Source organism: Bactrocera latifrons, unplaced genomic scaffold, assembly GCF_001853355.1.
Source record: "Bactrocera latifrons isolate USDA-ARS-PBARC rearing strain unplaced genomic scaffold, ASM185335v1 scaffold_431, whole genome shotgun sequence".
NCBI lineage: Eukaryota > Metazoa > Arthropoda > Insecta > Diptera > Tephritidae > Bactrocera > Bactrocera latifrons.
This window is the reverse complement of record NW_017537081.1, coordinates 54,791-80,341: the sequence shown is the minus strand read 5'-3', so window position 1 is coordinate 80,341 and position 25,551 is coordinate 54,791. Positions and strand designations below refer to the sequence as shown.

Here is a 25,551-nt window from a genome sequence, read left to right as displayed (position 1 = left end):
ATTAAAATAATACTTTGTATTKGTTAGTATCCTTACACTTGTCCAGTAAACTTGTTACACCACTAACATTCATAGTCATTTCCACAAATAAATTAACAAAATATATTTTGTATGCAAATTTCATTATTAACTGAACATCATTGTTCAACAAGTATCTTCTGAGAGATATCATTCATTATGTACGTATATCACAAGCAGCAATGTGGTTTCAACTGAATTTCACTGCATTCAATTTCATTTTTAAATATGTAAATATTTGCGGTCTTCTAGTCGTCATCAATGTATATTTTCACTCATCTAATGCTTTATAAACCACGCTGTTATTCCAAAAGTCGCTCGTTGTTCTGTTTTCATTTCCATGCTTTGCTCATTTAATTCCAATATTACTTGAAATCAAAGATATAAACATGTATGTATATATTTTATACGTTTATATGTAAACGCTTTTTAAAAACAATACAATAGTGGTGAACTGAGAGAATGTTGCATGGAATACTTGTAGGTAACCATATAGACTGTTTAGAAATATATGTATATAAATATATTTGTATCTATACAAATATACTGAAAAAAAAAACTATTTTGTCTGTCAATTAAATTAATTTACATTAAAAGAAAAATTTCTGCCATGAATTAAAAATAATAAAGTTCAAATGGCTCCAAAGACCTTCTTTCAGTTCAGCTCAAGTCTACCGCGACTTATGTGGCATAAAACGATAAACAAAAGATACAATTATACTAATCACATTTTCATTTCCCCACTCCAATCGAAAATTCTAAACAATAGGTGTTCTTCCGCGCTGGTGTCTTGGGTCAGATGGAAGAATTCCGTGATGAGCGTCTCGGCAAAATCATGTCATGGATGCAAGGATGGGCTCGTGGTTACTTGGCCCGTAGGAACTTCAAGAAATTGCAAGAACAACGCTTGGCCCTCAAAGTTGTACAACGCAACTTGCGCAAATACCTTCAACTCCGCACATGGCCATGGTACAAATTGTGGCAGAAGATCAAGCCTCTACTCAACGTTACCCGCGTTGAGGATGAGATTGCTGTAAGTAAAAACAAAAAAAYCATAATTATAGCAGATAATGGAGTAGCAGAAGATCCAGGTGACGGTGTTAAATTCACAGTTAATAACTGCGTAAATAGAGGCGGAGGATAGCAAGGCAGTGCTTATTTATAGAACGGATTTAGTTTTGCGTCAATGTATAAATATGAAAATATAGATTTTTCATGTTGCTGTCTTTGCACCTGTCGGAATTGATCACTCTTGTCTATGGCAGCAATTCATGTGTGCGCCACTTAATAGTGCCATAAAAAAGTAGCAAAAAAGGCATCTAAAAATACGATCTAATGACTTGTCGACTTCCTTCTCTATTTCTTTTTTCTTTTGTAGAACGTTTGGCCTTTTGGTTTCATTTCTGACAATGTTGGCAAGTGTGTTCACATAATTAGCGCTCATGTATTTCCATACATGATTCAATTTTATAATTGCATGCAGGCATATGTTTAGGCCATATGTACTATATGTATTTTGACTTCGTAAATCTAGCAATATAAAAGAGAATAAACAGCCGCCCATCAAATCTGTAAGTGCTTGATATAAATGGCTATCACATGCCACATGTACATAGTACGTTTSTAATAGGTGTTACTCATACGTCCCAGTGTACCAAATTGTTTGTTGAAGAATTGAAAACATTTTGCCTACTTGTATTAATTTATGAGTTTATGAGAAATGACTGATTTCAACAACAAGTAGATATATTTAGTAGCATCAAATTTCTCGTATACATAATTTCTCTGTGATGCCTATGTATTTGCCAATGCATGTGCACATGAAACACTTGACCATTTTTATCCACTATTGTGTACGAACATCTGCACATGCATATATTTTCTTACAATTATTGTCCTCCCGTACAAGACATGCTTTGGCATAKTATTGTTTGCATCTTTATTTTCACTGTCACAAAAAATTATTCGTAATAATTGAAATGTGTACACAAATACCAGCGAAAATAAATACGTATGCATGTGCCGTTAACATATGCATATACTCGAACAAATTTATTGAAAATGTTATATGTAAAAATTTGTGCATTTTTATTGGTATTGTTCGGAATACATTTTTCGATACTTAAATGTCCTAACATCTAGGCGCTCAACACAATCAGCAGCTGCGGCAGCTGTAAAAGTCTCAACTCACTCAACTCATCATTAGCATGATTAATGAAATATGGAATAAGAAAAAAGGCAATTGAATTTTTATTTTAGAAAGTTTATTAATAGGCGTTCTAATTGAATTCTCATCAAAATCATTTAGCCAACTTATGTATATTGGCATAATGAAACAAGCAGGCGACTAACTGAGGAGTTGTTTGTCATCTTGGCTAAGACGCCCAAAAGAGCGATGCGGCAGCAGCAATAATAAATAATATTCAAAGCAACACATCTACCTACATACATCTCTAAACCTAAATTTGCATGGTGCACGATTTTTGCTGCACAACACCTGTGCCATATCATTGATGGTTGCACATGTATTAATTTCTCAGTGCCTCTCTAGCGTGACTTTTACGGGAAATCAAACAAAAAACTATGAATACCACCCTTGCCGATGTTTGTATATTTGCGATCATGTTAATATTACCGTTGCGGTGCATAAATATCAGATTTATTAGTGTGTAGAAAACCAGCCGTTCGCAATATCTTCGATTCGATCATATTCGGGGCGTTGCTAAATTTATTTACCCAAACACATACGTTTACAAAAATCAGTCAGCATGAATAAATAGTATCTACGTATGAATGTATTTTTTAGGAATGTACTCATAGGTAGCTGAAATTATAATCGAATTGAAATAATTTCTTATGTGAGCTCATGCCGGATTGCTCATTGGTGCTGCACTTATCATCATTCCAGCCATTAACCAGTAGCTAGTCGGACCTAGTTGTCTAAACACGTCGTGGCACTATTCAGTTCACTCGCTGAGCACAACGAAATCATATCGAATCCAAAGCTTTTTTTGGAATTTCAAACATTTAGATAAATTTAAGTGAAAGTTTAATAACGAATTAATTATAATACAATAATATTTGTGGTAAACGAGACTTTTGAGACAAATGATAGAACGAGATAACAAGTGGAAACTTTTGTACCCCATTTAACAAATTGAAAGCTATAATATCTGGTAGCTCATGCGAAATAACTGTTGTTTAAAATTTTTACGATTACACTATTATTACGATTGTGTTATTGCTAAGCAATTATTCTTCGACAATCTACTTCTTGAGTTACATTGTAGAAAATCCACTTTAAGTACCTGTTTATACTATGGCTGATGAAAAAAAGGTAAAGAAGTCTAAGAAGCCGATCACTCCTCCTGCCAACACTGGTGAAGCAGAGGCGGCTAATGCCGAAGTATCACCCGTTGAACATGATGTAGGAGCCAATTTAAATTGTCAGCCTACTGTGGCTGTGACTGAGGCTACACACGAAATCTCTTCCATTTCTGCACCGATTGAAGATGTAGTTATTAACGCCGTCACTTCACCATCTTCTTCTGCAACCCAAGATAACGGAAATTTAACACCCGACATTAAAACACTCTCAATTCCTTTTGATTCATTTGAATTACAGCGTCTAGAAGAGAAGGCTAAGAAGGCTGAAGAATTGCATGCTGCTGAAGTGAAAGTACGMAAGGAATTGGAAGCCCTCAATGCTAAGCTATTGGCTGAAAAGACTGCCCTTTTGGACTCGCTGTCCGGGGAGAAGGGTCAATTGCAGGATTTCCAGGAGAGAAACGCTAAATTGACTGCCCAAAAGAACGATCTCGAGAACCAATTGCGTGTAAGTAAAATAGTTTCACTTATTGATGACAAAACTCAAAATCAATAATATCCATATTTGAAATATTTTACCCTGAAGTAACTAATTCGTTTAGTAATTTAACACAAATTAAAAAATATAAATATAGATTTCAAATAGGTAATGTTAGAATATTAACCCAATTTCTAAGCTTCCATCTTAATTATAATAGTAAATTTAATTTTAGTTCGTAAAGGATACATATGTGAAGCCGCCATTTATTAAGCGCGGCAATCAAAGCACCATTATCAAAGGCAAATTACAAATCAATAAAAAAAAACTAAAAATTAATATTTCTTTGCCGCATCAGATCAAAACGTGAATCAAGGAATAATTTTGCCATTTTATATTACTATACTTTTCTCGTGTATTTGCTCAAATTTTAGAAGCAATTTCAATTTTAATAATAATTATTGTAATGTGATAAATTGACAAATTTATGTGTTTTGCCTACCTACCTACCTACGCTTTTTTTGAAAAATACATCAAGAGTTGCCAGTAAAATTATAACCACAGCATACATATGCTGTTTCTGTTAAAAAAAATAATAGCTATTAATTTTTTACTTTGTTTTCAACACATTATAAATTCTTAATAGGATATCCAAGATCGTTTGAGCCAAGAAGAGGATGCCCGTAACCAATTGTTCCAACAAAAGAAAAAGGCTGATCAAGAAATCTCTGGCCTAAAGAAGGACATTGAAGATCTCGAATTGAGTGTTCAGAAGGCCGAACAAGATAAGGCTACTAAGGATCACCAAATTCGTAACTTGAATGATGAGATCGCCCACCAAGATGAACTCATCAATAAGTTGAACAAGGAGAAGAAGATGCAGGGTGAGACAAACCAGAAGACTGGCGAGGAACTCCAAGCTGCTGAAGACAAAATCAATCACTTGAACAAGGTTAAGGCTAAACTCGAACAGACTCTTGATGAATTGGAAGATTCATTGGAACGTGAGAAGAAACTACGTGGAGATGTTGAAAAGGCTAAACGCAAGGTTGAGGGAGATTTGAAACTTACCCAGGAAGCCGTATCCGATTTGGAGCGCAACAAAAAGGAACTGGAACAGACCATTCAACGCAAGGACAAAGAATTGTCTTCAATTACCGCCAAACTGGAAGATGAACAGGTTGGTGTTGGTAAACATCAACGTCAAATTAAGGAATTACAAGCCCGCATCGAAGAGTTGGAAGAAGAAGTTGAAGCTGAACGTCAAGCCCGCGCTAAAGCTGAAAAGCAACGCGCTGATTTGGCTCGTGAATTGGAGGAATTGGGAGAGCGCTTGGAAGAAGCCGGTGGTGCCACATCAGCCCAAATTGAGCTCAATAAGAAACGCGAAGCCGAACTCAGCAAATTGCGTCGTGATTTGGAGGAAGCCAACATTCAGCACGAGTCCACTTTGGCCAACTTGCGCAAGAAGCACAACGATGCTGTCGCTGAAATGGCCGAACAAGTTGATCAGCTAAACAAACTGAAGGCTAAGTAAGTAAATTTTAGTGTAGATTATGATTTCGAGATACATTTTCAGGATTCTCATATATAATGTTACCTTTGTTATGTTTTTTGCATAAATGTTGAACGTCCGTGCAAATCTTCTATTGGATCAAGAGTCAAGTTTCGTAACATTTATTATTAATTAAATATTTTTTATAATGATAACAGGGCTGAACACGATCGCCAGACTTGCCACAATGAGTTAAATCAAACTCGTTCCGCCTGCGATCAACTGGCTCGCGATAAGGTAATGTGTCGTAAAAGTACTTCAAGCCATTTGGGCACTACTCTCCGATTACTGTACTATCCCCACAATTACCCTCAACAACATTTACACACATATATATAGACCCAGATACCCGCAAAAAATCTAACATTTGTAAAATTCGAATAATAAATTTAAATATTTCTGCGGTGTTTTGTAGAAGGTTTAAGACACAATCAATTCCAATTGAAGGTCTTCTGCAGCACTTTTACTGCTGTTAGTATCGCATATCATTTTCTACCAAAGCAATATACTTTCTTGGTTCTTTATGTATCTCTTTAAGTCAAATCTCCATGCATAATTTAACACAACATTAACCATATCCAACTCTACTTTATTATTCACATAATCAAGGGCTGAAAAGGAGAAGAACGAATACTACGCTCAATTGAACGATCTCCGCGCTGGTGTCGACCACCTTACCAACGAGAAGGTATACAGAATAAAGCTATTTTATGTATTCAAAGATTTTGTTTACGCATTGCTGCTGCTGTAACTATGCTGAAATTATCGATTGTATATTTTCTGTAGTTTTGCTTCTTACATTAAATGTATTTTAGCTATTAAAGAATATACACTCAAGGATTAAGTGACATACATATCTATCCATTCTCTGCTGTGCGCAAAGAATAGCAAATTTGAAGTAAAAAACAGTATTGAGGATAAAGCTTCTTAAGCAGCGCCGGTCGTTAAATGAAGCATTGACAAGCTTGTTTTTTAGATTTCGCCTGAAACCTTAAATATCTATCACTCTAACTTTTCTTTGATAATAAATGCACCGCTACTAATTGTACAGTACACACAAAACGTCACTATTTTTTGTATATACTAAATATTTTATGACTTTATAACTTCCATCCATTGAGTTGAGCATAACATATTTTTGTTCATTATTTAGGCTGCCCAAGAAAAGATTGCTAAGCAATTACAACACACCTTGAATGAAGTTCAAGGTAAATTGGACGAAACCAACCGAACCCTCAATGATTTCGATGCYTCCAAGAAGAAGCTGTCGATCGAAAACTCCGATCTGTTGCGTCAACTTGAGGAAGCAGAATCGCAGGTGTCACAATTGTCCAAAATCAAGATATCCCTGACCACCCAATTGGAAGATACTAAACGTTTGGCTGACGAAGAATCTCGCGAACGCGCTACCCTCTTGGGCAAGTTCCGAAACTTGGAACACGACCTGGACAATCTGCGTGAGCAGGTAGAAGAGGAAGCCGAGGGCAAAGCTGATTTGCAACGTCAACTCAGCAAAGCCAACGCTGAGGCACAAGTATGGCGTAGTAAATACGAATCGGATGGTGTTGCTCGTTCTGAAGAATTAGAAGAAGCTAAGAGGAAATTGCAAGCTCGCTTGGCTGAGGCTGAGGAAACCATTGAATCTCTCAATCAGAAATGCATTGGTCTCGAGAAGACTAAGCAACGCTTGGCTACTGAAGTAGAAGATTTGCAATTGGAAGTCGATCGTGCCAACGCTATTGCCAATGCTGCCGAAAAGAAACAGAAGGCATTTGATAAGATTATTGGCGAATGGAAACTTAAGGTTGATGACTTGGCTGCTGAATTGGATGCTTCACAAAAGGAATGCCGTAACTATTCCACCGAATTGTTCCGTCTCAAGGGTGCCTACGAAGAAGGACAAGAACAGTTGGAAGCCGTTCGTCGTGAAAACAAGAATCTTGCTGATGAGGTTAAGGATCTCCTAGACCAAATCGGCGAAGGTGGCCGTAACATTCACGAAATCGAAAAGGCACGCAAACGCTTGGAAGCTGAAAAGGATGAACTTCAAGCTGCATTAGAGGAAGCCGAGGCCGCGCTGGAACAGGAAGAAAACAAGGTTTTGCGCGCACAATTGGAATTATCACAGGTGCGTCAAGAAATCGACCGCCGCATTCAAGAGAAGGAAGAAGAATTCGAAAACACCCGGAAAAACCATCAACGCGCTCTCGATTCCATGCAAGCCTCTCTTGAAGCCGAAGCAAAGGGTAAGGCTGAGGCGCTACGCATGAAAAAGAAGTTGGAAGCCGATATTAATGAGCTGGAAATTGCCCTGGATCATGCTAACAAGGTATGGTATATACAAATACCGGTAAAAAGGCTTCAATAATAAACTGTTGAATTATATATACTTTAATAATAATTTAGGCTAACGCCGAGGCCCAGAAGAACATAAAACGTTACCAACAACAGCTTAAAGATATTCAAACGGCCCTTGAAGAAGAACAGAGAGCCCGCGATGATGCTCGCGAACAATTGGGTATCTCCGAACGCCGTGCCAATGCCCTTCAGAACGAACTAGAGGAATCTCGCACTCTGCTTGAGCAAGCCGATCGTGGTCGTCGCCAAGCCGAACAAGAATTGGCCGATGCCCATGAACAACTTAATGAAGTTTCCGCCCAGAATGCTTCTATCTCAGCGGCTAAGAGGAAATTGGAATCTGAACTACAAACACTCCACTCCGATTTAGACGAATTGTTAAATGAAGCCAAGAACTCTGAAGAGAAAGCCAAGAAGGCTATGGTTGATGCTGCCCGCCTTGCTGATGAACTCCGCGCTGAACAAGATCATGCTCAGACCCAAGAGAAACTGCGCAAGGCCTTGGAGCAACAAATCAAGGAATTGCAAGTCCGTTTGGATGAAGCTGAAGCTAACGCACTGAAGGGTGGCAAGAAGGCTATCCAAAAATTGGAACAACGTGTTCGCGAGTTAGAAAACGAATTGGACGGTGAACAGAGAAGACATGCTGATGCCCAAAAGAATCTGCGTAAATCTGAACGTCGTATCAAGGAATTGAGCTTCCAATCTGAGGAAGATCGTAAGAATCACGAACGTATGCAAGACTTGGTAGATAAACTGCAACAAAAGATCAAGACCTACAAGAGGCAAATCGAGGAAGCCGAAGAAATTGCTGCCCTTAACTTGGCCAAATTCCGCAAGGCACAGCAAGAACTCGAAGAAGCTGAGGAGCGTGCTGACTTGGCCGAACAGGCTATCAGCAAATTCCGCGCTAAGGGACGTGCAGGATCAGTTGGACGTGGTGCCAGCCCAGCGGTGAGTATTCTTTTCTAATTCCGCTTTAAATAAAATTTTATTTAACCAATGAAAATTTAAATCTCAATTATTGATTCACTATTTATTTATTTATTTGTTAATCCGCTTTTCGTCTCATGCGTTCAATTAGAATTGAATATGGCTTGGCCAATGATCCAGCGATAAAGTGGTGATGTGATCAAACACAACACATGAGAAGCAAATGCAAAGAGAATTATAGTTCATAAGCATTCACAACTGAAATTTAAAATAATTAATAAAATTAAAAAATCTTACGCAATCTACATTAAAATTTAAACATTTTAGAAAAGTTTAGTTGAATTAGTCATCGTTACCTCGATAAAAAAAGAAATAATACATAAAATAACAAAAATATCTTGAATAATTCTACTTTTTTATTATTAAATATGTATGTATAAACTGTAGCTGGCATCATCAAAAGGTGGCCGCCAGAATACGCTGGACCAATAATTACTTCTCATTACATTTGTAAGTCAATGAATGATATTCGTTATGCGTCCTCTGTATATTCCCTAAAACGAAGTTCGTGGTCTTTAGAGCATTAGTCATTAGCGCAGTCTTTATCATACAACACGTACTCACTCATTGCGACCACCAAATGTTTGACGATCGTTTATTAAAATGTTTGCTCTCTACTGATACCATTATTTCACTTAATAAGAAAAATCAATGAAATAAAAATGACTTCCTAATCACTACATATGCACTCGTGCACATCTGTGGTCGTGCCATTTTCATATACATACATATGCAGTTATATACAAACACATAAATCCGTAAATTCAACATTTGGTTTTTTGTATTTATTTCATACTCTAATTCTACCGATAATTACACAAATTTMCTTATTTTTCATTCTCTGTTAACAGCCCCGAGCGATGTCCGTACGGCCACAACTTGACGGATTGGCTTTCCCACCAAGATTCGACCTTGCACCGGAAAACGAATTCTAAATGCCATTTCTGTACTTCGTTTATAAAAAAATATTTTAAAATAATATTTCGTAATTATTTGTTATGTTTAATTTAAACAATTTACAATATTTTTTGTTTAATTAATTTAAATAAAATAAAAAAACATGTATAATTCGAACGACGGGAAGAAAATGCACTTAGGCAAAACATCTCTTAAAAAAAAATAAAAATACCAAAAACAAACCACAAACAAATGTAAAACAAAAAACACATGCAACTAAAAAAACCAACACTATCATAAGCTCACATATGATAAACTGCAAAATTCGAAACATCTCTGAGTTCGTGTAACTGGCGGAGCTTATGTATATTGTTACTTTTTTTTAGTAATCTGAAAATTATATTAAATTTAAAGATAAAGTATACAAAAAAGGAACAAAATAAATGTAAATCAATAAAAAAATATAAATATTAGATTATTCCTTTATATTAAGTGGGTCGATGTGAAAATGAAGCCGAAATATACATTCAAATATTGAAATATTCTATTTATCGGTGAAATCGACAAATCGAATGCATCTTTGTGGTATGCTCTTTGTTGGTAGTGTACTAAAACCTGAGGTATTCCTCTGTAGTATACATTCTACCTTTACCWTTGCTTCTATTCCTATAAGCCTAGGTAAATGATTTTTAACAAGTTGCCTACTGAAAGTATTGTTATTGCCAACTTGAATAACTCAACGCAGTGAGATTTAGAGAAGGTACGGAAGTTTAATGAGCATGCTGGTTATTGAATATGCTACCTACTGTACCTATGTGAATTGCTACAGAAGAAGGCGACTTCTATTCCTGTTTCACCTGCCAATCCATAGGTGAATACATATATATCSCGGTTGAAACGAGCCAGCATAGAACTATTAGTCCATTCTTCTCCACTGAGGTAGAAGAACGTTGTGTTTAACTTTCCATGCCCATTCTAGCTTGAGGTCTCTTGTATACTACCAAGGCCACTACGACGCTGAGCATCATGCTTCACTTGGATATGAATTGGTAGAATATCAAAGATCACCTCCAGAGCCTTTGTTGAGATAACTTCATACCGTCCGTAACAACAAGCAGGCCCACTCTATATTTTCCAATTTATACAACAACGACCAAATGACGTCGATGATTCCAGCGTGCTTATTGAGTATCCATATACGTGGTTGCTTTCTGTATCCCGGAGTTATTCAATAAAGCACCAAAGGCCCTCTCTATACCTAGTACTTATCAAAGTATTCATCTGATTAAATAAATTGTTTGTGTCACTGATCATCTGCACATCATGTCGTCGTGATCCCCCGGCGGCTAGGGCAACGTAAGATCCAATACTTCCTCCCAACTCGAAAAATTGGCCATACTCGGGAAAATGAAAGTGAGCGTAACATACCTTTGACATTTGCTTAGATTACTGTTTAAAATTGCAATAGTGCCTCACCTCTGGCGTTTGTGTCAGTGCTTCGACATTCGATATGTAGCATTAGGTACACATCCTATTAGGATATCCTCCCTTCTGTTTTTCTCTATTAATATTACAAAAGAAAAGTTACATCCCTCTTGTTCTTGTGTTATCTGCTGTGCTATAGTTATGACAAAGAAATGCGTTTATATCTATACATACATAYATACTCTTCGTTTACCTTCATTTTGATTCTTTTAGAAAATACAACATCTATATTTTCTGCTATTTAGCCCTTTGATCGAGTCGTCTTTCACACAGCGCTCTTGGATTAAGCTGATGTCGATGTCGCTCACGCTTAAGGATTGTCAAATTTACCGCAGCTCTTTTTGAGTAATGCAGATTGATAAAAACGCGCCTAAAGCTCTTTGACAATCAGCTTTCGAAAGACCCCCTAACGATTCCTCGAAAATGCCCACCACTATGGGTTTACTCGCTTCTCCTCCCTTCTTTTTCAGGAAGCTTCGATAGTCTTCCGCTCTATCGCTTTCGTCAATTGAGGTACCAGCTGCCTGGTACTTGGAACTCTTGCCTATTATGAAGACTGCCCTCTGGTAACTGCCTTTCCTCAGCGGATTTAGGGATTTCTTTCGTTGGACTTCGGTAGGAGTCCTGAAGTCCTATGGAGTTTTCTAAGTCCATTTGTGGTTCCACAAGAAGACCAGAAGATCTTGATCTAGGCATTCGCGGTCTACTACTCTATTACCGCCCGCTGACCATTCAGCCATCACCATAGGTACATACCTCGGCACCTTGGCTTAAATTGGTTTAGTGTGGGTGTCGGTTTATTCATCCACAACCTCATTGTGGCAATTATGGGGTGTCCCTCTTAGTTCGTAAAAGTAATACGTGAACCATTTGTATTGCACCCATTACATTACGAAATGATTACGAATAATCAATGCAGTATGAGATGGTGCATTATCGCACTTCTTMGWWCAATAAATTCAGAAGGTAAAAATTAAAGAATTCACTTACAGAGCCTCACCAAACGATCCGTATCTCAATTACTAATGAATACCTTGACGTGAAATTTAGCATAGATGTCACTAAAAGTACTACCAACTTATAGAATAAATTAAAAATTCACCTTTCATTTGATCACATTAGTACACCCACCAAGATATCATCCGGACATAAGTGCGATAATGATCTGTGGTATTCATGCCTTTAGATCTCGGCTGTGTACCTTGGACCTTCACCTTAAGTTCCCAACCAAAGCAGTAGTTTTCGTAAGCGGGCGTAACACATTATGATCACCGCATATATGATCACAATTTCGATTCGTCATATGGTAAATCAACATTATCGGACAAAATGGGTGGAGCACTTGTATTTCAGTAACCTCTTCACCTATGACTCTGGACCACTGTCAAAATCTTATCAAATCTGAAGGGAAATGACAATTGAGTTGGGTTTCAACACACAACGCCATAAACCGGTTTAGACGGTGGCTTCGCATAATGACAAAAGACTGATTGCCGCGAATTTTCATTGCTGAAGAGGTTTAGGATATCAGCAAGGCAAAATCCTTTACATTGTTGACTGGCCCAGATGGAATAAACACATAAATACCAAAGCATCTTTTCTGATCACAGGTAAGGAAAAAGAATGCTCTAATGAGACTAGCTCATCTGATACCAGGCCTAGAACGTTTTTTTTTTCACATGGTAATAACTAAAAGATCCCTTCTAGGACTATTGAGAAGGGTAGAGCTATTACCTACACTCATACAGAGTACGGCCTTAGAACTATTTTAACAGAACAGAGCCATTTTACCATCATAATCTAAGCTGCCTCAGCCTGTATGATGGTAATTAGCATATGATGCTAAGGGATGATGGGAGTCAAAGGACATGTACGGTAGAACGGGTTGTTCTACATTAAATTTTACCTCCAAAATGAGTATCCGGAGTAAAAATCGGACAATGGGCGTGGTACCGCCCTTTTTAATGTAAAATCTTTTATCGGAATCTTCTCGACCGATTTTTACCAAATTAAGTAAGTGACATTGGGGTRTCAAAAAAGAGTTGAATCGGGGCTACACTTTGTCCCTATATACATAATCTAAATATTTTCGAACTTCCGGTTGACTTTACACTGAATTATATGAAAACGAAAGAGCGTGTTTTAACGGTGCGTCCTTGTGCTTAGAATAAATAAAATTGGGGAAAACCCCGGCTTTTATCCTTGTAAGTTGCAAGAGAATGAAATGCTCGGTTATAACCGAACTTAACTCTTCCTTACTTCTTTAAGTGAAGTTTAACTTTTCGGGAATTTTGACCTTCTATTGGTCATTTGTCGGAAACGGCTGGATCAGTCTTCTATATTACACATCTCCCATACAACCGATTATTCATTTATTAAATTTTCCGCCTTTAATTAGAAAACTAGGAGCATGTAATTTTGCAGACTTCAGTACATACTTAACAATGACAGGAAAATAGAGAAATACGAGTATTGGCAACTATATCACATATCTAATATGCAATGATTTAGATTTTTTCCGGTATAGTGCCTTGAATTAAAAAGGTAAGAGATTGTAATTTTGCAGAATAGTTCTCTACTTTATAGTTAACAGTGACGGCGAATATAAAGAATAACATAAGTATACATATCTCTCATACAAAACATTTTTAAAGTTGATCCCGCATTCGAGAAATATTTTCCATTTTATGAATTATAAATTTTAATTCAGAACCCGAAGAGATAAAAAAAGGTCGTTTGCATGGGAGAGATATGTTTTAATTATCCGATTTTCTTTATTTCAAAACAACTAAATTTTTGTATTGAAGCAATGATTAATTTTCCTTTTATAAGTACCGGATTCGTGGTCAAAGTGCTACTTCGAAGGCAGTTTATCTGCGTGATTAACAATTCCTCTGTCATGGGTTGCTTCCGCTCTTTTCGATCCTCCTGGAATAATTAAATAAATATGCCTTAATTTGTAATCCGTTGGTGCACTTGGGGAAAGATAAAAAATGTTGTTGACAACTTAGAAGTATAACGCCTTGATTCAGTTTGACACAGGCGAAGAAATTACAGACTCTTCGAAATCGTGCACTCCCATTCTGTCGGCTTCTTGAAATCTGGGTTGTGTTTCATTTTCGTTGAGTTTCTTAGTAACCTCGTGTATTCCGTGTTTTTTACCTGGCTCTAAAGTCTTTTTTTCGCGAAGGTCCCTACTGACTTGAAAACTGGATTCAGCAATATGTATTCGCTGCTTGCGAGCTGCGTATCTAGCGGTCCTACAACTCTTACCGCCGAGTTCCTCTTTTCCTACTGAAATCGTGGTTAAGGAATTTTTGTGTGCCCCTGCCACTTCTGAAGCAGCCGGTGTATTACCTTTTACGTGGGTGCCACTTGGAGCATTCATCCTWATGTTATACAGATGAACAGATGGCATTGTTCGCTCCATCCTCCCTCTTTACGAGAAGCCTTTTAACATCCAATTAGGATGTCCCATCATAGCCATTATTTTGATATGTTATTACATAAAGGGCTCTTTTTTAGAAAAAGATTTCTGAAATATTTTTTGTATTTTATCATAATTCTGCTGCTTTGGGAAATGTTGTTTTTATTATACCCTGAACAGGGTATATTAAGTTTGTCATGAAGTTTGTAACACYCAGAAGAAGCGTCGATTCTGTCGTCGGATTATTATCAAATAAAAAGATTTTGGTAGACATATTTTGATTTGATTTTTTCATAAAAAGTTGTGAATTTTGCTTTTTGTTCTGTTTCCTCTATTAGGAATATCTTAGGTTTGCAAGAATTCGAGTCAACCGGTCCAGCTGTTTTTGAGATACGATGGAAAAGTTTGAAAAGCATAGCTTTGAAAAAAACGCATTTAAAGTTTCAAGTTCACTTTACATTCACTTTCTCACAGCTGTGTCTTAAAAGCGACATCGAATATGTAATTTACATAGTAATTTTCATTACATTTCACTATGTTTTCAAATTTTAAATTCAAAATTGTTCCATTTTTGCTCATTGGTATTATTAAAATGCCATTACAGATTTCATCCCTTATTTTTGGTCCTTTTATTACATAAATTAGTAAATTTTGTTTCACAGCGATATTTTTTGTGAAGTGGGTATTTATGTAATCTAGAATTATGGAGTATTCGGAAAGATTGATGAAGTAAAGGATCCTGTAAGTTCCAGACTGCACTTTCCCGATGCCATTTTCGATTGTAATGATTTCGGATTGAGAGTAATTGAGTAAATCAACCGAAGCATAGCAAAAGATGTGAAGGGTTACGGAAATTAGTAATCTAAAAGAAGATATGATTATATTGGTTTCTTATACGATTTTTGTGGACTATTTTGCCTGATTTGCCTGATTTACTGTGGAATGTCTGTTTTCCTTAACTATTTCCTCTTTGTACCTTTTTGAAGGTTTTATTCCTAATCTTTTATTCTGTTTAACAAAAATTTTGTCTCCTGTTCTAKAGTCAATATTTTCCTTTCTATGTTTGTTATAATATTGCAGGTCCTTTCCCTGTTTCTCTTTCCCTGTTTCTCTTATACTTTACTGCTTATACTTTTCCCGTCCATTTTCTTTATAATGGCTAATTTGGAAAACTTGTCAATAGAAGTCAGTACTTTATGTCTGCCTGTTGAGAAAATGTCTATGTGAATAGTATGGTCTTGATATTCTGGTAAGGGTGTAACCCAAAATTTCGCATTGTTTGGGTGACGATCATATTTATTTTCTATACAAACTTTTCATAATTTTATGATTTTTTTGATTTTTTTCGACATAGCGAGGAAATACAATTTTTCCAAAATCTGTAGCTTATTTTCTTTTTCATTTCCGTGAGCACGAGTATGTTCCTCGATTACTATTTTATCTTGGGCCTCGGTATTACTAATATCTTCGACTACTATTTGTGTGAAACGAATTTTGTAATTCGCGAAATGTAGAGGGTAGATTGATTGGATTTTTAGCATAATGGGCTCTGGTGTTTTTATACCATTGATTACCGATGGATTAAGATATTTCTTTAAAAGCGATTTTAGCGATTCTTCATTGTAGGTTGTTTCAAATATTAGGTACCTATGGTACGTAGGGAAAACTATTTCGAATTTGTATGAATTTTTGGAATCTTCTGWTATGAAAATTTGGTTCTTGAAGACGTTAATGGGTATTTCTACTGAAGAAATTAAATTTTTGGAAGAGCTGTCACTACTGTGGACAGTCATTGAATTTAAATTAGCGATTGGTGGTCGTAAGAGCAGGTCTGCGACGATGTTTGTGCTGCCTGGTTTATAAATGATTTCGTGGTTATATTCTTCCAATTGTGCCTTCCATCTCTTCATTTTTGCGTTAGTATTTTTGTTGCTGAGAGCCAAGGTCAATGGTTGGTGATCAGTGTAAATCTTAACTGTTAGAAATACTCAAGACATTTATGTATATACAACGCAATATTCGTAGCTGTAACAAGTAAGGAAGGGCTAAGTTCGRGTGTCACCGAACATTTCATACTCTCGCATGATAAAGTGATAATCGAGATTTCAGGCTTGGTTGTGAAACGCTTTCACCCATATTTGGTACATGTCATCAGGGTGTTAAGAAAATATTATATACCGAATTTCATTGAAATCGATAGAGTATTTCCTGAGATATGGTTTTTGGTCCACGCCCATTTTCAAWTAAAATAAAAAGCCTGGATGCAGTTTCCKTCTGAMATTTTTTCCGTAAAATTTAGTGTTTCTGACGTTTTTTGTTAGTCAGTTAACGCACTTTTAGTGATTTTCAACATAACCTTTGTATGGGAGGTGGACGTGGTTATTATCCGATTTCTTCCATTTTTGAACTGTATATGGAAATGCRTAAAAGAAACGACTCTATACAGTTTGGTTGACATAGCTATAGCAGTTTTCGAGATATGTACAAAAAAGTTAGTAGGGGGCGAGGCCACGCCCACTTTTCCAAAAAAATTGCGCCCAAATATGCCCCTCATTAATGTGATCCCTTGTGCCAAATTTCATTTTAATATCTTTATTTATGGCTTAGTTATGACACTTTATAGGTTTTCGGTTTCCGCCATTTTGTGGGCGTGGCAGTGGGTGATTTTGCCCATCTTCGAACTTAACCTTCTTATGGAGCCAAGAAATACGTGTACCAAGTTTCATCATGATATCTCAATTTTTACTCAAGTTACAGCTTAGACGGACGGACGGACAGACAGACATCCGGATTTCAACTCTACTTGTCACCCTGATCGCTTTGGTATATATAACCCTATATCTGACTCTTTTAGTGTTAGGACTTACAAACAACCATTATGTGAACAAAACTATAACTTTAGCAACTTTGTTGCGAGAGTATAACTAGTAACTTAAAGTGGCTAAGTGAAATTACGCGTTAGAAGGCAACATGAATTCCGTTATGCACTCGATTGAGAAGCTGGACGACACCAAYTACAGCGCGTGGGTCGTACAAATGAAAAGTGTGCTCATAGATGCAGAGTTATGGGGCGTATTTTGCGGTCGTAAGAAACGAAGAAGATACTGCGTTTGATGCAAAAGATAAAAAAGCATTAGCCTGCATTATGCTATGCATTAAGCCTTCACAAATAAATAATGTAAAGAATTGCCAAACGTCAGCTAGTGCGTGGGAAAGGTTAAAAGAAATAAATACGAGTAAGGGACCTGCACGCCGCGTTACATTGTTAAGACAATTATTGTCGTCAGTATCTGAAAATATGTCCAAGAATTTAGAGAAATTCACAGGTCTGATTGAAAAATTGTGTGAGATTGGTTTTTCACTGCCCGAAGAGTGATTGTGCATACTGTTGTTGTCAAGTTTGACCGACGCCTTTGATAATTTCGTGGTAGCATGGAATCGCGTGATTCTTTGCTGGCATTAAGTGCGTTAAAAATTAAATTGCTCGAAGAGATTGAAAGGCGTAAGGAGCAAATAGAACAACAAGARGACCAAAAAAGTATCTCTTCGCGAAGCGAACATAAATAGAATGTAAAAGATGGAGAACAAAAACGAAAAAACGTTAGTTACTGGTCGTGTGGTCGCCGTGGACACATTTCAAAGAATTGCCAAACAAAAGTTAGCGAAAGAAACGAGAGCGCCAAAGACAACGAAAATGAGAATGACGACAAAGATCGAAAAAAAATCGTACTCAGTGTTTGCATGTTCTAACGGTAGCTTTGCAAAAAACGTTTGGTGCTTGGACAGTGGTGCAACSRCACATTTATGTTGTGATCAATCCAGTTTCATAAAATTCGAACAGCATACTGAGAAAATAGTGTTAGCTGAAAACAAATATATTGTAGCAAGTGGTCGCGGTACAGTGCGATTGAATTGGCGTGAAAGTACAGTTTATTTGGTAAACGTATTATATGTGGAGAGCCTTCAATGCAATTTCATATCTGTAGCAAAAATAATACAGAAGGGGTTCACTGTCAAATTTGAACATGAAAGTGTGAGCATTCAAAATCAAGACGGTAAAGTGATTTTAATGGCTAAGGAGCGGCAAGATTTGTTTTCATTAGAGACAAACGACAATAACTGTTTTGGTGCACAGTCTAATTTGATATAATGAAATGGCACAAGAGATTTGGACATTTGAACATTGGTAGTCTGAATAAAATGATTAATAAGAAACTGGTGCATGGTTCAGAAACATCAAAAGTTTGCAGTGATTTAAATAGTCATATATGAATGTGAAACCTGTGCAAAGTGTAAAATATGCGTAAAACCATTTCCAAAGAAAACTGAAAATCGCTCGAAAGACATATTGCATCTGGTGCATAAAGATATTTGTGGACCAATGAATAAATCCTCACAAGGAGGAGCGCGATACACGTATGTAACTTTCTTGAAATCTCGCGACGAAGTATTGGAAAAATTTAAAGTGTTCAAGGCATTCGCTGAGAAGCAGGCCGGAAAAAAGAAAGTGTCTGAGAAGGGACAACGGTCGGGAGTATTTGAGTGCGCCTGGCAAGCAATGGTATTAAAAGACAGCTTACTATACCGCACACACCTCAACAAAATGGTGTAGCTGAGCGCACGAACAGAACATTGGTTGAGATGGCGCGCAGTATGATTCTACATGCTGGTCTGGATGAGAGCTTCTGGGCAGAATCTATTAACACGGTTGCATACCTAATGAACCGTTCGGAAACATCTGCTTTAAATGACATGACACCATTCGAGTCGTGGTCTCACAAAAACCAACAGTGAACCATCTAAGAGAATTCGGGATCAAAGCTATAGTTTTGAGCAAGAAGCATAGCAGGCTGCTCAGAGTCAGCAAAGGCATATCGTTTATACGTTCCGAATACAGGAAAGGTAACAGTAGCACGTGACGTAATTTTTCTTGAAAGATTTTTGCAGAAGACATTGTAAAGCGTAATGAATCGGCGACTATGTGTGAGGTGACGCTGGTCAATCTGGAGTCAGAGTCGACATGTATTACAGAAGACGGAAATATGGGAAACGCTGATGCTGACTGCGATGCGTCTGATGGAGTGTTGTGTGAAGAGGACAATGAAGTTGAGTCAAACATCAAAAGGGGTGGGCGACCAAAGCTGATCCGTATAGGAAATCCAGGGCGTCCAGGAAAGCAGTATAACATTTTGAATGTTATGACAACAGATGATGTGGCAGTACCAGAAACGTTAGTTCTGATCATGCCAGTCAATGGAAGGCATCGATGCAGAAGGAGATGGACAGTCTAAAAGCCAATAAACGTGGTCATGGGTGGATCTTCTGAAGGGCGAAAAGGCGATCGGTTGTAAATGGGTGTTTGCAGTAAAGCGTAACGAGCATGGCAACATCGCTCGTTTTAAGTCTCGTTTAGGGGCCAAAGGCTGTGGCCAGAGATTCGGTGTCAACTACACTGAATCGTTCTCTCCTGTGGCACGGTATTCAACAATACGTCTAGCAATTGCCATAGCGGTTGATAAAGGTATGTATATGCACCAAATAGATGTGACATCTACTTATCTCAACAGTGAACTGCGAGATGTGGTGTACATGAGGCAACCAGAGGGATTTGAAGACCAAGAAAATCCTGGAAGTATGCTCAAGCTTTAGAAATCTTTATATTGCCTAAAGCAAAGTGGTCGTGAATGGAACACAAAGCTGAATGTGGTGCTCCTGAACATTGGGCTCGTTTCATGTGCTAGTGAACCGTATCTGTACACACCCCGTAGTAGCACGGATTTCAGCTTGGTCATTGTCTATGTTGACGACTTGATTGTTGCCAGCACATCTATGAATGCATTCAACAAAGTGAAGGCGTCAATAGCAAACGAATTTGATGTAGTCGATGGCGGTCAGCTGAAGCATTTCCTTGATATGGAAATAGAAAGAGAAGGAGTAACTGGCAACGTTTCTGTTGGTCACAAGCAGTATATTGGGAATCTACATACGAGCATGGTCTGAGTAACTGCAAGCCGAATGTCATTTCGTTTAGGAATTCCAGGTTAAGTGTGACAATGAAGAGGTTCCGCGAGCGAACCAGTTAAGCTATCAATTCCTGATAGGTTCGCTGATGTATCTAGCGATAACAACCCGGCCAAATATTTTACACTCTGTTACCAAGCTTTCATAACATAATGCAAATCCTCACAAGGAACGTGAAGTGGGTGCCAAGCAAGTTTAGCGATATCTTAAGGGCACTGCTGAGCTGAGTCTGCACTACCAACGAACTGGAAAACCCATAGAATGTTATGTTGATGCTGATTGGACTGGAAATTGCATAGATCGAATTCATATAGCGCCTGGACGTTTCTTGCAGCAGGAGCAGTGATTTCTTGGAAATCGAAGAAACAGGGCGTCGTGGCCTTAAGCAGCACTGAAGCGGAGTACACAGCTTTGTCAACGGCTACTAAAGAAGCAGCGTATATCCGATATACGTATAACTCGTGAACGAGATGGGTTTGAGTGATGGTCATGCAACAAAAATATTTAGAGACAATCAAAGTGCACAATATTTAGCAAAAGATTCGAAATACCATGCGTGCAGTAAGCATATAGATATTAAGTAGCACATGTCAGGCAAATGGTCAAGGACAATGTAATTGAAATAAAGTATGTAACAACTGAAAATATGATATCTGATGCCTTGACCAAGAACCTTTGTAAAATTAAGCATAAGAAATGTATTAACATGATCGGTATATATTAAAATGAAAATGGTTGCTTTTAATTGTCTAACGACATATTGCGTTGAGAAGGAGTGTTAGAAATACTCAAGACATTTATGTATATACAACGCAATATTCGTAACTGCAAAAATCCAGTTGCTTGCGAGCAACAAGTTTCTCTTATATATAAGTTTTACATTCCTATTTATCCCTCAGTCTGAAATAAACTGTACAACTAAGATTAACCTTTTTGATCCATATAGGAAACATTTCAGGGACTGTACATCCCAAATTATTGCCAACATTTCTTTTTCAATGGCGGCAAAAGTTTCCTCTGCTCTGCTTAGAGTTCTTGACAGAAAGGATATTGGCCTACTGTCTTGGGAGAGTACGGCTCCTATGAAGCATCCGTGCTAAGCCTGTCTCTTATACACATCTAGATGTGTATAAGAGACAGGTATAACGTCGTCTGATGTCAAGCAATTTTTCAGTAATGACCTTGGTTGATTTTGGCTAATAGGTTTGGTATTGGTCGGAAAGCGACTGAAACTATTTGCATGGTTCGTCCTGTAATTCATGTTTATTAGTTGTATGGCGTCGTTTAATTCATGTACCCTCACCGAGTCGTGCGTCCTTGACTCTAATTTTTTTTATATCTCTGAGCGATCGTTATCGTCAAGTGTTCCAAAAAGGTATCTCAAGGATGAGCCCACAATGTTAAAAAGTCTCCCTGCTCTTCTGGTGTAAGGGTATCCCATTCAACTCTCTTCTTAGTTTATTGTATAAAAAATTGATTTGTGGGGCATGGTAACCGCCACGTAGCTTCTCTTCAAAGTAATTTGTTACCTGGTTAATTTTTGTCAAGTTGATGGTTAAGCAATGGTGTTCAAAGAATGATGATATCTGGATTGGTTTGTCCGAAAAAAGGAGATATCCGTAGGCTGTGATAATGTCATTTATTTGGATTTGTTGTGTGCGGCCTGTGCGAGTCAAAATGAGCAACAATGCTACTGTACACCAAGTACCTGTGGAGTTGAGATCTGATTAATTTTCTTACGTTTTTAAATTGTTTTTTGTAATAATGGGTAACTGTGTTTCTATTAGTGATCTTTTAATGATCAGCGTCTGTTTGTTCTACATTTTTGGTTGGTTTAAATGGATTTTCTAATTTGCCTTTCTATAGGKGGCCCTTTCTGTATCATATTCTTGTCTGTCAATGTTAATTTTGTTTATCTTATTTTCTTTGTTTTTCTGAGTGTCAAGTATTGGGTGTCCAGCGTAAAGAAATGTGTGTGCCGGGGTTCGTCCAGTGCTGTCATGTTTGGTTTTGTGATTGTATGTGTAAAGAATTGCTTCTATCTTGCTCAACTTGGCTTCGTCATTGTCAGATGTATTAATTATGCGGATATTTTCATTAATTGTTTTGTGTAGTCTTTCTATGTCTGCTATCCCTGTCTTTGTCGTATTGAACTGTAAATCAACCTCCTCACTCTCAAGCCATCGCTTAAGTCCCAGGCTGCAGAATGCGCCGTCTCTGTCTGCCTTCAATAGCCTAGCCTTGTGCACAGTTGGTTAAATATGCGCATAAGTGCATTTTTACATTCCATCCAATTTTTCGTCCATATCTGTTCCAATGTAGCGAACTTCGAATAAATGTCCATGCAGCTCAAATAATGTTTGCCTTCGGATGAATAAATATCGATCATGTGTTTATCGCGGCAATGTTCTAGGGGCTTACTCTGTAAAGCGATGCGAAAGACAATGCGACTCGAAAGAGCAATGCGATGCGATAGACAATTGATACTCTGTATTGCTTAGGCATCACTAATAACGTTGTTCACCTTTGCTTTTTTTTTTCTTTTTATGTAATAGTTGGCATTACTTCCGAAATGTCAAAGTATAAACGAGCAAAATAAAGAAAATAATCATAAATTGTTCGTTAAAATTATGTTGAATAATTTAAAAATGAATTCTGTGCATTGTGGGATCATTATTATTCTCAGGAAAGAATTGATAGAAAAATTATTCGAGATAATTCGGACACTATGTTTTTGAATTATAATCCAACTGTTTGATTTGTAAGATCACACTTTTAAATTTAAATAAGATGCTTTATATCCTTACCACTGGTGAGGGGAAAATAAAGATTTAATTTAAGCTGAGAACTATTTCATTCTACGAGAATTGTTTCCTTCTACAAGAACTATTTTAGTCTGATTTTATTTAAAATTTTCACGTATTTATATACAATTTTAAGAACTATCTTAACTATCTTAATATATGTGTATGTGTGCATGTTCATATGGTTGTAGCACATTGTTTATGCTACTTGGTATGGGGTTGTTTTTAAGTGCTCATGCACATTTGTATTCAATTGCCTAAATGCACATCTTAGGTCAATATGTTATCTTAAGTAAATATGTTTGTTTGTTAATTGTTGAGTGCATACGTATTCCATATGTTATCTTAAGTAAATATGTTTGTTTGTTAATTGTTGAGTGCATACGTGTTCCATATATGTCAGTGCATACGTGCCTGATATAAATGTTTGTATGCGTTTGTTTATGTATTTGTTTTGTACTGCCTCAGCATTGGCGAAGATAAGCCTGTTCAATATATTTGAACATATTGCCGAGGGAAAAAGTAATTATTCAATATTAGTGGACTGTATGTGTTTTTAAAATAGTGAGAACAAACAGTTTCATATCTTATCTAATATGTTGAATATTCTTAAGTATAATAAAACTAAATATTATATTGATGCGTACAGAATGACCTTGGTATCAACGAATATGTTCATTATTGAACATTATGTCTCTAAGCGATAAAAGGTTAGTAAAAAGTTGCGGTTTTAAAATGGACTTAACATCTACACATTTTTTGTTTTTAGCTTCATGCAAAATTTCCGCCTCAATAAGCACGCATTTTTATATGATTTGGACAACATAAGACCCCAATTAAAAGTCGCTCAAAGGACCACATCAATTCCAGAAATTGTAAAACTGTCAACAACCTTGAAGTTTCTCGCACAGGGCGGATATCAAAACTCGGTCGGCCAAGATAGGCATTCAGGGCTAGCCCAACAATTGGTTTCCCGATGCATCTTGGAAGTGTGCGATGCCATCGCGAAAACTTTGTGCCCAAAGCATATCGTGTTTCCCTTGACCATTGAGGAAAAAATTGAAGCAAATAGAACCTTTTGCTTGACGTCCGGAATTCCAGCCGTAATTGGAGTGATTGATGGGACGCACATACCGTTGATACGACCATCACGGAATGAACACTTATTTTTTAATCGTAAACTAAAACACAGAATAAATGCAATGGTGGTAAGAACATTCATAARTACAATAATATACACGTACATATATTGATTCCAGTGCAATGACTTAAAACTTTTTAGATATGTAATCACGAAATGCAAATAAGGGCAGTAAATGGTAAATTTGGAGGTGCGTCGCATGACTCCCACGTATGGAACCTCTCAGGAGAACGTGGAAGTTGGAGGACGAACTACGAAAATRGAAATAGAAGCGAACGAATTCTTGGTGAGTATAATATTAACTGTAATAATAACTTATGGCGGCTAAATCGCGATAAGATAAAATTGTTATATTATAACATTATATTCATGTTTTAAAAGAAATTATCAACATCTCGCAGCAACACTTATGTATATGATTTTGTTATTACTATTATAGAAGACTCCGGATATCCTCTTGAAACTTGGCTGCTAACACCGTATAGGAATGCTCCAGAACGTTCTGATGAACTATTTTCACCAACAGTTTACAAAAGGCCGATCACTAATTGAACSCGTGTTTGGTGTATTGAAAGGGAGATTTCGATGCTTGTTATCTGCAAGAGAGCTACATTACGTGCCTGAAAAAGTCGTTAAAATTTTGATCAACTTAATTAAAATGAACTATTTGCAAATTAATAAATCCAGTATTTTATTTCATTGTAATACGGAAAATTAAATTTAAATAATTATAGATTAAATTTGTAGTTTTAAATTCTACTTCTCGCAGTTATTTAACTTACATTTTCCAGTTTTTCAATTTTTGTTCATAAATTTTTTGTTTATATAGAAATTTTTCCTTTTCAAAGCTTAGTCTCCCTTTTTCTAACTAATTTCTTTTTTCAATTTTTTAAAAATGTTTTTATACTCTCGCAACAAAGTTGCTAAGGAGAGTATTATAGTTTTGTTCACATAACTGTTGTTTGTAAGTCCTAAAACTAAAAGAGTCATATATAGTGTTATATATACCAAAGAGATCAGTGTGACGAGTAGAGTTGAAATCCGGAT

The 25,551-nt window shown here is 36.9% G+C and overlaps 2 protein-coding genes across 33 annotated transcripts in view; both read left to right on the top strand.

Moving 5' to 3' along the window:
• The window catches only part of LOC108972857 (myosin heavy chain, muscle), a 28,643-nt gene extending 18,677 nt beyond the window's left edge, over positions 1 to 9,966 (top strand). For 16 of the 32 annotated variants that reach the window (XM_018939732.1, XM_018939733.1, XM_018939731.1 and 13 more), the window contains exons 12-18: positions 788 to 1,051; positions 3,644 to 3,853; positions 4,470 to 5,356; positions 5,988 to 6,066; positions 6,532 to 7,707; positions 7,785 to 8,690; positions 9,581 to 9,966. In XM_018939732.1, coding sequence (XP_018795277.1) covers positions 788 to 1,051; positions 3,644 to 3,853; positions 4,470 to 5,356; positions 5,988 to 6,066; positions 6,532 to 7,707; positions 7,785 to 8,690; positions 9,581 to 9,664 — 3,606 coding nt within the window. In that variant the 3' untranslated portion in view covers positions 9,665 to 9,966. Of the gene's footprint in view, positions 1 to 787; positions 1,052 to 3,643; positions 3,854 to 4,469; positions 5,357 to 5,536; positions 5,616 to 5,987; positions 6,067 to 6,531; positions 7,708 to 7,784; positions 8,691 to 8,820; positions 8,989 to 9,116; positions 9,180 to 9,580 lie in introns of those variants that run through there. The other 16 variants (XM_018939718.1, XM_018939720.1, XM_018939722.1 and 13 more) reach the window with 3 other exon arrangements.
• Positions 9,967 to 23,953: 13,987 nt separating this feature from the next.
• Positions 23,954 to 25,121, top strand: LOC108972856 (putative nuclease HARBI1). The gene is made up of 4 exons (XM_018939701.1): positions 23,954 to 24,073; positions 24,133 to 24,571; positions 24,646 to 24,790; positions 24,944 to 25,121. Exons 1-4 carry the CDS (start codon positions 24,054 to 24,056, stop codon positions 25,054 to 25,056), a joined length of 717 nt encoding a protein of 238 aa, XP_018795246.1. The 5' UTR covers positions 23,954 to 24,053; the 3' UTR covers positions 25,057 to 25,121.
• The last annotated feature ends 430 nt before the right edge of the window (positions 25,122 to 25,551 follow it).